Source organism: Apaloderma vittatum, unplaced genomic scaffold (assembly GCF_000703405.1).
Source record: "Apaloderma vittatum isolate BGI_N311 unplaced genomic scaffold, ASM70340v1 scaffold5603, whole genome shotgun sequence".
Lineage (NCBI taxonomy): Eukaryota > Metazoa > Chordata > Aves > Trogoniformes > Trogonidae > Apaloderma > Apaloderma vittatum.
Window position 1 is genome coordinate 1 of NW_009709572.1, and position 12,086 is coordinate 12,086.

Sequence of the window (12,086 nt, forward strand, 5' to 3'; positions counted from 1 at the left end):
GATTCTGCTCTGGCAGGGGAGCTGGACTAGACTACCTTTCGAGGTCCCTTCCAGCCCCTGACATTCTGTGATTCTGTGATTTTGATTCACTTTCCCAATGAAATATCTCAGCGAAATTTTTTCAGCAATGTAACATTGTTTTAAAGATGTAATTGACTACAGTTGCTGAGACATGGTCTATAGCAGAGCCATTGTCCTAGATCCACTTTGTAGTCTTTGATGATAAACTGCAATCCAAAAAAGCAATTTCTTGTTGTCCCTAAGAAAGTCTCAGTTTGGGTGTCCACAGTACAAATGTAACTCACAGCACTCATATATATACTGTTTAATAAAACAAGGCTCCAAATTGTCTGACAATTGACTTCTATTATAATATAAAAGCTAACTTCTGTTTTACAGTCTGTTAGGTGCCTGTATGCAAAATAAACAGCTTCTCCGATGCAGTTATAAAGGGCTGGTTTCATAGTCCTGAAGATACCCGAGCTCCTCATATTTGTATTAGGTCCACTTTTATTACCTACTTATCACTCAACACAAATGCATATTCAACAAAAAGCCTGAACAGGCCACTGGAGAAGGAAGATTCATGGGTCATAAAGAACATGTCAGTCAGGACAGCCCTTCATGCAGATACATGACAGGACAAGGAGTGACCATACTCTCTGTTTAAAGACATCTGTGCCAATATCTTTCTGAGATATCTCTAGATGAATTTTGTACTGACTGGATATATTGCTATGTTGTTAACTATGAGACAGCTTTATATGAATTTAATTTTCAGCTTGATTTTGTATTTAAAAAAAATGGCTAATGCAATCCAAACCAATGTATTTTTAACTATCAGCAGGTGTCTCCTATCCCTGCTCCCTAATTAATAAATTTGAATCCTTTGATCAAAATCAGAAGACTCTATAAGTACGTTGTGGTAATGCACATCCAAATTAAGGAGAAATGCTCATCAAGTGGCCTAATGGAAGGAAAACTGTTATGTGGATTCATAGCTTAGCATGACAGAGAACTCATAAATGCCTCACACTTCCATCAGTCAGAGCTCACCTTGCCTGCACATCAAAATCACACTTGGAGAGCAACAGATTTCTATAGGGAAATTAAATCACTGCCACAATACTCTGGCTTCCACTGGGTAAATACTCCTAAACCATAGAAGTGGTCACTAGTAACATCCTGTGTACATCTGATTTTAACCCAGATTGTGTGGCAATAGTGTTAACATTATGAGTAAGTTGAGGACTAAGAATCTTTGACCCGTAATGTGATATTAATTTTGCACAGTTCTTCTATTTTCAGTCCTTTAGACTCTTTCCAGTTGTTAAGGATGAAGAAAGCTTAAAGAACTTTAAAAAGAGCAAAGCTCTTGTGTCCTAAATAATAACAGAATGATCTTAATAATTATAGGAATAGATCTATCTATGAATATAGGTCCATATTTAATATAATTCTATACACATTATATTATATACATGTCTGTATATATAATGTATAAATATGTATAAAATAACAGGTATTGGGTAGGACCAAGCAAAAATCTAAAAAGCTCTGTGTTAGGTACAACTGGAGAAGGGCTTACCTGAACAGGTTTACATGAAAATGCATGTATATACACTTATCCAGAGCACACAGAAGATGTGATGTCACTATCATTCCTTTCAAACAGCAGAATGACCAGTAAGGGGTTTAGAGAGAATTAAAAAAAAACAAAACCAAACCACAACTATTGCTCCTTCCTAGCATTCTTTGATTAGAATATTAGCATTTGGAAGTATGATGTGAAGGCGTGATTTTTATTAATAGTATAGATGGTTCATCAGAAGTAACAAAGTAAATGTAATTTTTCAAAATGTCTGCACTAAAAATGATCTAAACCAAAATCTATCCCTAATTATTGTTGATCTCTTGCTTTTACCTTTAAAATAATATATAAAGTGAATGTCATTTTGGCATGTGTCTCAGAAGCAAAACCACAGGAGAAGAAAACAGTGTTACAGGTTTATTATGTCTCAAAATATAGAAATATTCCAACAGCATATTTTAAAGAATAATATAACAATAATCTTCAGTTTCTTATTCTCAAAATGGTACACCATTATTTAAAAATATATTACTTAATGTACCCAAAATTTAGTTTTCATCAAATTCCATTTAGAATAAATTGAGTTCAAAAAAGCATGTTCACCTATGCAATTTATACAGAAATCAGTAAATTTTCTTGAAGACAACTTAGGAATTTAACTGTTCCAAGATAACAATTCAACTGGAGACATATTTCGCTCTACACCCTTGTTCATGAACTGCAACTAAACGTAGATATGTAGGTAATGTTAGTAAAAAATATAGAAGTGTAAAATGGATCTGTTGTATTAAAGGGAAAGAGCTCCCAAGACTGAAGTCAGAACTGTTAATTTTTCAAAAAGACTGAGTGTGTGCATAAAAAGAATCTATGTATTACTCAAACAGCAAGATAAAATAAATTAGTTTCTATGAAAAAGACAGTTGCACATTCACATGCATACACACAGTCACATGCACACGTTGATTTTATCAGTCTGTAATAATCTGGGTTTTCTGAAATATGCTTTAAATAACCAGAGAAGTCAGAGTTTACATGAACAGACTAAGGAGAAACTGCTATAACCTATTCATTTTTTAACGAGTCTCTGGGAACTGTTGAACTGAAGCATTTTTAATTAATACATGATAAAAGCATATATTATAATTAGCCGTGTAATAAAGAAAATGGAGTTTCTATTTTCCCATTTTCATAACCCTAAAACAAAGGAGTGTCCAAAGACATTAAATGTGGTTAATTCAAAATAGGCATATCGGTAGTGATGCTGGGAATGATATTCCGTAATTCATTGTGCAATTCACAGCTTCAGGACTTCATCTGAGGCCAAAAATCCAGGGAGATTAGAAATTATGTGTAGGGATTTAAGAATTTTCAAAGTTACAATAGTTAATGCTAAAAAATGTGGAAAGATATCCCATCTTAAGTCTCATGATTTAAACCAATCTCCATCTGACAGAAAAGCAGATGGGACTAAAAGCAGGCTGCAAATTACCCTACAGCTATTTATGAAAGGTGTTTTTCATATTTGCCTGAAAACAGCCGCCATCAGCGACAAGATTTTCGATTAAACAAGTGGCAGCTGCTGCATCCCCTGTGCCTTCCCTCGCACCCTCAGAAAAGATATCCAGAAGTTGGAGCTAAATAAAGTAAAGCTCTTCCATACCCTGTCTTCTATATATTTTGTATATATCGTAGCTTGTGTATACAATGCAAAGGCTTGTGTGGGTTTTTTGTTTGTTTTTCCCTTGTGCTCTTATTATAAAAATATTGCCAGAGCAGTGTAATAGATAATGAATTGATATGATCTGAGGTAAGAATGTTGTAGTTCAATTTTTAGTGTTAACTTGGAAAGTCACAAAGGCGAGAGTTTGTCTCCACTGAATACCCGACGATTTGATCCTTTTGCAAAACTCTGCAGCCCACAAGCCAGGAAGTTACATACTCCTCCAGTTACACTCATCTTGTTAAAGAAAATAGTTAGAACAATTATGTGCAATCTTTTCGCTTCTATTTTCTATCTACTATTTATTTACTTAAGAACTGTTCAACTTTTCACTTTTTCTAATGGAGCAGAACTTCTAAAAGAAAAAACCTGTTTAGTCAAGCAGTTTTGTTTAGTTTTTTTTTTTCTGTGCCTTTTTCTTAATAAATACCCCACCACAGTTTTCATTGGCACAATATGACCAAATGTATTTTAGCTCCTTTAGCAATACAAAGCAGTTACAGAAGTTCTGGAGTTTCTAGCTTTAAAAGAAAAAATCTATACAAAGGCTTTACTTTAAAATATTGAAATGGAATGGAATACATTCCAGTATGGTCAGTTGAAAAATCAGTTTGTGAAGTTCTACTGCATAGTGAGGTGACCCATAAAATAAAAGGTCCTGAAATTTTACTCATACGAAAGAAACTGTATACTTTTAAATAAATAAAAGCTACTATATACATTATACTGTACATTTAAATGAGAGATGACATGAAATGGAATAAATTTAGGACTGCCTTTTCATCAGCAAGGCTCGTATCTTGACTTTATTACAATACTGAATAAAACCCTCTGCTTTAGATTATTTTTTTATTCTAGTGGCAGCCACATGAACGCACCACCATATTTCTGTATTTTTTTAAAATAACATTGGAACTGTCATCAAAGTAGAGCACGGAGATTGCATTCAGTTTTGTTGGTGCACAGCATGGCTTTGGTACATGATCAGGGAACATCAAGTGAACCTGAAAGACAGATAAATACATAGCTCATATATCAAACAGAGAGGTACAAGGACAGCGTCAGGGTAAAACATTTCTTTGCAATTCAGAGAGTGCTGTGGTGGCAGTTTTTCCTCGGCTAGAAACTTCAAAGCACAGCTTACCTCCAGAGCGTTGCTCTGATTTCAGTTGCACAGGCAGAGTTATACAGTAATAGCAGATGCAGAAATAAATGAGGAGCAGCAGCCAAGACAGAAAGTTGGTTTTCAGATTAAATTCAGAAGGGTTGGAGTTAGGTGGCTACTTCAGGACAACGCTTAAATGTCTTGTCAGTACCCTCTCTGCTGAGGACAATGCTTAGCAGGAAGCATGGCTTCAGGTCACGGGTCTCACCAGGGCCCTAGCATGTGCTAAGATGCTTTTCTGCGTCAGGGTCTCAGCATAGAGGAGCAAAGGCTGCGCAGACAAAGGCTCATGTTGAAACTGTTTTCAGCCTATGAAATGGTAACATGAGAGTTCTCAGACAGCATGAGTGCATTTTAAGGACTTTTCTAGATATCCATGGATCCAATTCTACTTCCACTGATGTCAAAATCATTTCATAAGGTGGGTGCCAGCTGGACAGAAGGTTTGGGGAAAGGGCTGAGGCAGAAAAGGCATTATGTTCTCTAGGCTGAAATATATCAATGAAAGGTTAAAGAGAAGGAAAAGGGTTGAAAATCATCCCAGTATGAACAATATCTAGTGGAAATATCTGAAAATGGGGGAAAATACAAGTTCTTTGTACTTGAAAGAAGGTTGGATGTAATATTCTACACATGCTGAAGACTTGAAAACTGGGGAGGCCAGAGAAGAGGGAGTTGTAATAGAGAGGGCAAGAGATTATTAAGGCATGGATGAAGACTTCAGCAGTAATAGATTTCATTTGTATGTTAAGTCTTTGTAAATCTGTTAGAGCCATCTGTCTTGCAGTGATATAAGCCCAGAGCCTTTGCCAGATAACAGAGAACAGTCTATCAGGAAACGATTTTTACATAACTGTTACCATGAGAAAGCCTTTTGAAATTAGCAATAATAAATCCTGAAGTAGCAGCTTAGTAAGGGTTTAGACACACATTTAAAAACGGTTTAACAAATGAGTAGCAAAGCACTGGGGGAAAAAAAAAAAAAGAAGAAAAGATCATGCCTTGTCTAGCAGATGCTTGCCCTGCTGTAACTCCTGGTCCCACCACCTCCTGCCACCCTAGCTGGGAGCATCATGGCCCCACCAGCCCACATGACAGGGATGCTCACAGCCTCTTCAAGAGTGAGTCTGGAAGTCAGTGCAAGTCAACCTGCTGACCCGCTGACTTGCATGGAGGTCAATTCTACTCCAGTGCCTGTTCTGAGCGTGATGGGAAGCAAGAGAGAAGAAAACATATAATTCATTAAATGTAGTCTGTCTTGTGTTTATATGCACCTGTATCATCTGTCTGCCTAAGTTCAGGCTCAAAAAAAGAAAAGCAAGGGAGAGGCACTAGCCCAGCATTTCCCCTGTTCTTGTTACAAAGGAAAAAAAAAAAAAAGAGTCAGTAAGGTTTGGAGGGGTACCAAGGAACAATCACTTCCCAACCCAAAAAAGCAGGCTTTTTTAGAATGGTGTAATCAGTATGGCTGGGAGATGATTACATTTGGATTAGGGTGGAGTGTATGAATAACTGTTTCCCAAGCCATCCCCATATGCACACCTTGTGTAAATCTGAATTTTCTATAATTTAAACCAGAAAGCATTCAACTACTGTTATCTCGTCTAATTTATGTGCAGTTAAAATTTAATTAGCCTCATGATTTTTTGGCTGCACAACTGAATGCATGTACAGTACATGCGGAGGGAGATGCATAATTCCAGAAAGGCCATAAAAAGGAGGGAAAATGTAAGTATCTAATTTAAAAAATAAAACAAACTACACAAATTTCTTAACAATGGGAAGTTAACCATTTTCGGAATGGATAGACACACAAGAGAAAGTAGCACAGGGCCACTTCTTACTTCACAGTCTGTAATTGCAGGAAGGAACTCTAACCTGGGAATCTCACTGGTTTTGGCAACTTTTCTGCACAATGTTTGCATAATGCTAAACTATTGCTTTTCTGATCTATTTCTTTTGAGCTCAGGACTGCATATATGCTGTTCTTTATTGTCTCCTAGGCACATTGCTGTATTCCTTGCCAACTAGCATTTGCTGTTCCCTTTCACCTGAACCCGTTACCACATTTCTATTTATTTCCAGCTTACGACATTTTCCTTTCTTTTTGTAAATCTTGATGACTCAAATTCTGTTATAGAGGAATAATGTTGCATTGGCAACTAAACTTAGAGAAGGAGCATAAATGAAAAGCTGAATGGAAAGGAAAAGGTGTCAGCACATGCTAAGGTTTTAAAAATGTCCCTCTCATGTAGAAATACTTGGTGATTTTCACCAGCAGAAATTTTTTTCTACTAGACATTAATTAAACTTTGCTTGTTTGTTTCTGGGGTTTTTTGGTGAGGGGTTTTGGGTTGGGAGGAGACAGGGAGAGGTGTGGGTGCCAGGAGAGTAGTAGGTGCACTCATTTCTGAAGTGAGGAAGTTTTTTCAGGCCCAGATTTTTTACGTCAAAATCAAAGAAAAAGATCATTATCTGTGGACAGACTCATCAGCATAGTGTGGTGGTCAGGATACAGTTTAAATCAGAGGGAGCTAAGGCTCCAGGTTTTTCTAATTGTGGTTGAGGGCCTTAATCTTTCCAGAAACTAGTTACGAAAGACAACCCTCTCCTGTTCTGATTTGTACTCCCACTCCCTCCTTTTACGTTATCTCTCATTCCTCTGCTTCTTAATCATTCTGCTGATATTGATGCTATTCAGAGCCAGTTCTTCAGCTGGCACAGTAAAAAATAATGACCAGACACTGGACTCACAGCATTACATTTAGGCATAGTCTGAAGATCTTGATTTCTGTAGCTGAATGCTGCTGACGTAGAGGAGGCCTAGCCAGCTGCTTCAACTAAGATCATCTTTTTGGCTGCTCCAGTTGATGCACTAAACTAACAGAAGAACTAGCAGAGGCAGAAAGCTGGCTGCAAGTCTGCTTTTGCATGTACCAGGCAGAGTAACAGATCCAAACACACTTATTTATAAATGCATTTGTTAACCAGGCATGACTGAACACAATTTCTTACATGCAAATGCATCTGCTTGCAAAGCTTCACATTAAATTACAGTTTAAGTATCTCTGCCAACAGCTGACAACAGAGGTCCACAGAGTGGCCAAGTGTCAACATTTCTGGAAGGTATAGCATGTAGATGTTATCATGGAGCTTCAATAAATTGCAGAAAAACTCTTGGAAGTGGGACCAGGGGGCCCCTTTTGTTCCCGTCTACACAATTCTCCAGTAATATGACACAGTCTTCTCATGTGTTACTGCGTTTGAAATGGAAGGGAAACCTACCGCATAGGCCACTCTGGATAGTTCGTCCTCTCTCCGGTGAAATCATCAAAGCATGGGTTTGAAATGGGTTGTCATTTACTCAGAAATAATCCAAATAGTAGTAAACAGAGTGAGCCCCTGTGTGAAGACACTTACAACTGCAAAAAAGGCAATTACAACTTAGGCAGAGGCATACCAGGGTCTGAACGATGGCGTGGTTTGTGGCATTCATGTGGGCGTTGAGGGGGAAAGAACATTCTCCATCACAGTAAAACGCAGCGTAGCCCTCGGGTGCAATAATCCAATCCTACAAGAACAAATAAGCCCACTCAGTTGTTTCCTTCTTTTGTTGTTTGTTTGTTGGGTTTTTAGTGTTTTTTATTTTCTCACTCAGAGAATTTTAAACTCTTATCAAACTAGCTAAGACTCGTCCAAGGACAACATGAACTTCAGAATGTGGCACGTTAAATTACATTTTTTTTGCAAAAATTAAAGTATTTTTTTTGTTCGTGTAAAGCTCAAATGAAAATTAAATTAAACTTAGAAATCTGTACTGGATACCAGCTAATGAGACTATAAGGGGAATTAAAGGTCCAAATACATATGCCAGAATACTCTTCTTCCAAGACTGAAAATCTTGTGCACTTCTTGGTGCAATAAAAGTAATTAAAATGCATGGTCTTTCTTCAGCTTACTCATTACCATTAATTGTATTACTGAATGAGACTGAAGATTGCTAGAGATTACCCACTGGAATGTCACTGAACTATGCTTTTTGAGTATTTCAAGCAAGACAGCATGGGAAAAAGACCACAAGCGGGAAAATATTTCAAAATATTAATGAAAGCTAGGTGTTTAGTTTGCTGAATTCCTCCTTTGCCAGGCAAAGGTAATGGAGGTGCTCTGGGAAGGGCAGAGAGGATCGTGTACCTAATTCTTGGGGTTCGTTTCTCTTCATCTCATTTCACCCTGAGTTTCACTGATCAAATATTGTACAGTGCAGCTTTGGCTTTCCAACTGAAACTTAGAACTCCTCAAGTTGTTTCCATAAAAAAAAATAAAATAAATTTCTATTCTTTATGGCCATTTTGAATGACCAATCTGAGAGCTTTGCATATCTTGCAGCATTTTGGCATATACTGTTTCAAAAAGGTAAAATCTGTCAATACCTGAAAAAATCTGTGATCTACAGAGAAACAAGGGCTCACTTGTTCAGTAGCCTGAGTTCAAGTCAATACCACAAGCCTGCTCTGTGGCCGTGGACAGGGTGATTATGCTCTGCAGACTTGGGAAAACAGTCTCTGCCTACTTTTTCAGGCTGCTGTGAGGATAAATATACCACAAAATACCAGGCAGAGTAATGAGGCCATATGAGAATTTGAGTTAGATATGTAAAGGATGAGCTGTCATGAAAGAGATAGCATACTTTTTCTCCTCATACACTTGTTCTGTTAATGGAAAATTGTTTTAAAATAATTCAGAGGTGTGTGAAATGCACAGGCAGCCATCTCTGAGTTCTTACCTACATATGCAACATGTCTAGGTTGTAGGTTGCTGATGGCCTTCTTCTTTCTTTATAGATAGCTCCTTTCTTTCTGGAAAAAAAACCCCTATACTCTATTTTCCTTTCTCATAATGCCCGGCCTTTATCTTTACAACCTTTTACTACAAGTACCTTCCTTTTTTGTTACTGTACGGCATAAGTTTTTCCCAGAATTTATATAAACTTAGCTCTGGTGTTATAAGGATCACTGAGCAGTGATCCCTACAGACTCTACCACAGTGAAATCTCTCTCATCTGCAGTAGATAGCACTGAACAGGGAGAATTTAAGTACAAACTTCAAAAGTTCCATTGCTTGGTTTCACTTACTGCAAATCTATTCATCTCTTGAGTAATAGTTCTGGTTTAGCATTATGTGAATGAATCTGGTTCATAAAGGCATGAATGTATGCCAAATCTTTGAGAGAATAGCAGTCAAAAGAGGTAAAGAGGAAGTGAGAGAGATTCATTACAAAATGTATTTAAAGAATTTGTCTCTCATTAGTGAAACTCCAACTACCATGAAGAAAATAGTCTGTAAATATTGGGGGGGGGGGCCTCTAAAATACATTCCATCAATTTAAAGTGATAGGAAACAACATACCTGCCATCCTAAGTCTCGGAAACTCACGTATAGTTCATGCTTCTTACATGCTTGCTTTTGCTCACTTGTGTTATAATCTACGGGAAGCAAAATAACAATAACAATTAAAAATATCGTTTGTTTAAAAGCATTGCTAGAAACCACAAGACCAAGCAGTACAAAGGAAAGGGAAAAGCATATCACAATCTATATACCTAGGGATGGTTGTAAAGGCAGTGTAAACTTGAAAATGCACCATAAGCAGTGTCAGCCTGGTACAATTTATGTACACAGCTGAAATGATGCATACAGCATTAGGGGGAACAGGTTTACAAGATGTCTATTTGCTGGCTAGCTAGGCAGCAGCTTTGATAATACCCACACAGGTAATCAAAGGAGTGAGAGCTTGAGCCAAGATATGGCAGGACATCTATCTGTTGTCATGGATTTAACTGCCAGGTAAAGAAAGTAGCTCAATTAAAAAAAAAATTATCAATGATAAAAGTTGTTCTGAAACAACAGAATTTGCAAAAGTATGTTATTTAAACAATAGCACATACTGTACTCCTTCATTTTTTACCATATTTTCTGGAAATATTCACCACTTGATGAACTTTAGTTGGTAACACTAAACAAGTGTTTGTAAACAAGTAAACTAACATGTTTCTAATGGCCCAAATGTTTCTGCACTGTCAGAGTTGTGTCAGGATAGAAGGACACAGAGAACTTTCTATTCATGCTTCTCCAGGACAACCTCAATCCTGGAGAAAATCTAGTACTTGTTCCTTACTGAGACTACCAGGAAAGGAAGGGAATAGGGTCATGTCTTCACCACATCAGTATCCCAGAGCTGGTTTATAGTGCACTTCAAAAAATGCCAGCAGTGAGGCATGCAATGAAGCAGGGAAGACAGGCTGTCTCCTCTGGTTCCATTTCAAAAATGTTTAAAGTGGCTTTTTTTGACCAAAATAACTATTCTGGGAGGAAAAAAAAAGTTGGTTGAAAATCACAACAAAAACAAAACCCAAACAAACAAGGAAGGCACTGAAAAAGAAACGAAATCTTCATTTTCAGGAATATAATTTTTTTTAGAAAGAGTTTTTTCACATTAAAAGACTTGAGGATGGGATGGTCTCTGTTGAAAAAGTCCTGGGAAATCAGGAGAGAGGCACTTTTCATATAAAGTGAAAGGAAAGGGGTTATACCGTCTGTGAGATAACTCCTGGCAGTGCTTCACTATCCTTGCAGAAGACTTTTCCAAATATTCAGCTGAAAGGAACTTTGCAAATGTTCTGATTGCTTTTTTTCAGCTGTCTGGATCTGTGCTATCATGGCTTCTCTGGGTTCTCTTCACATTCTCTGCGTCTTTTTAACGATGTGATGGCCAAAACTGAACAGCATGTCAAATAAAGTAAAGTAATTATTTCCTACAATTTCTGGATTATGTTGTAGCCATAGACCCTAGAACAGGAGTTTTGCAGCAAAACAATTCAGATAGATGGACAATTCAGTGGATAAAGGACTGGCTTGACAGCTCCACCCAAAGAGTGGCTGTCAATGGGTCCAGGTCCAAGTGGAAGCCAGTGAAAAATGGAGTCCCTCAAGGATCGGTACTGGGACTAGTCTTATTTAACATCTTCATCAGCGACATGGGCAGTGGCATTGAGTGCACCCTCAGCAAGTTTGCCGATGACACCAACCTGTGTGGGGCGGCTGACACCCTGGAGGGTAGGGATGGCATCCGGAGGGACCTTGACAGGCTGGAGAGGTGGGCCCAGGCCAACCTCATGAAGTTCAACAAGACCAAGTGCAAGGTCCTCCACCTGGGTCAGGGCAATCCCAAGCACCGATGTAGGCTGGGCAGTGACTGGCTTGAGAGCAGCCCTGAAGAAAAGGGCTTGAGGGTACTGGGGGATGAGAAGCTCAACATGAGCCGTCAGTGCGCACTTGCAGCCCAGAAAGCCAATCGTGTCCTGGGCTGCATCAAGAGGTGCATGGCCAGCAGGTCAAAAGAGGTGATTCTCCCCCTCTACTCCGCTCTCGTGAGACCCCACCTGTTGTACTGTGTCCAGTTCTGGAGCCCACAGCACAAGAAAGATATGGACGTGCTAGAGCGTGTCCAGAGAAGGGCCACGAGGATGATGAGAGGGCTGGAGCACCTCTCCTATGAAGACAGACTGAGAGAGTTGGGGTTGTTCAGTCTGCAGAAAAGAAGGCTCTGA

At 38.4% G+C, this 12,086-nt stretch overlaps 1 protein-coding gene across 1 annotated transcript in view; it reads right to left on the minus strand.

Annotated features, from left to right (window-relative positions):
• Positions 1 to 3,689: 3,689 nt before the first annotated feature.
• BMP5 (bone morphogenetic protein 5) overlaps positions 3,690 to 12,086 on the minus strand; it is a 55,429-nt gene continuing 47,032 nt past the window's right edge. The window contains exons 5-7 of the mRNA XM_009866963.1: positions 9,886 to 9,962; positions 7,937 to 8,047; positions 3,690 to 4,315 (exon numbers count right to left, since the gene is read on the minus strand). Of these exons, the coding sequence (XP_009865265.1) occupies positions 4,166 to 4,315; positions 7,937 to 8,047; positions 9,886 to 9,962 (338 nt within the window). The 3' untranslated portion in view covers positions 3,690 to 4,165. The remainder of the gene's footprint in view (positions 4,316 to 7,936; positions 8,048 to 9,885; positions 9,963 to 12,086) is intronic.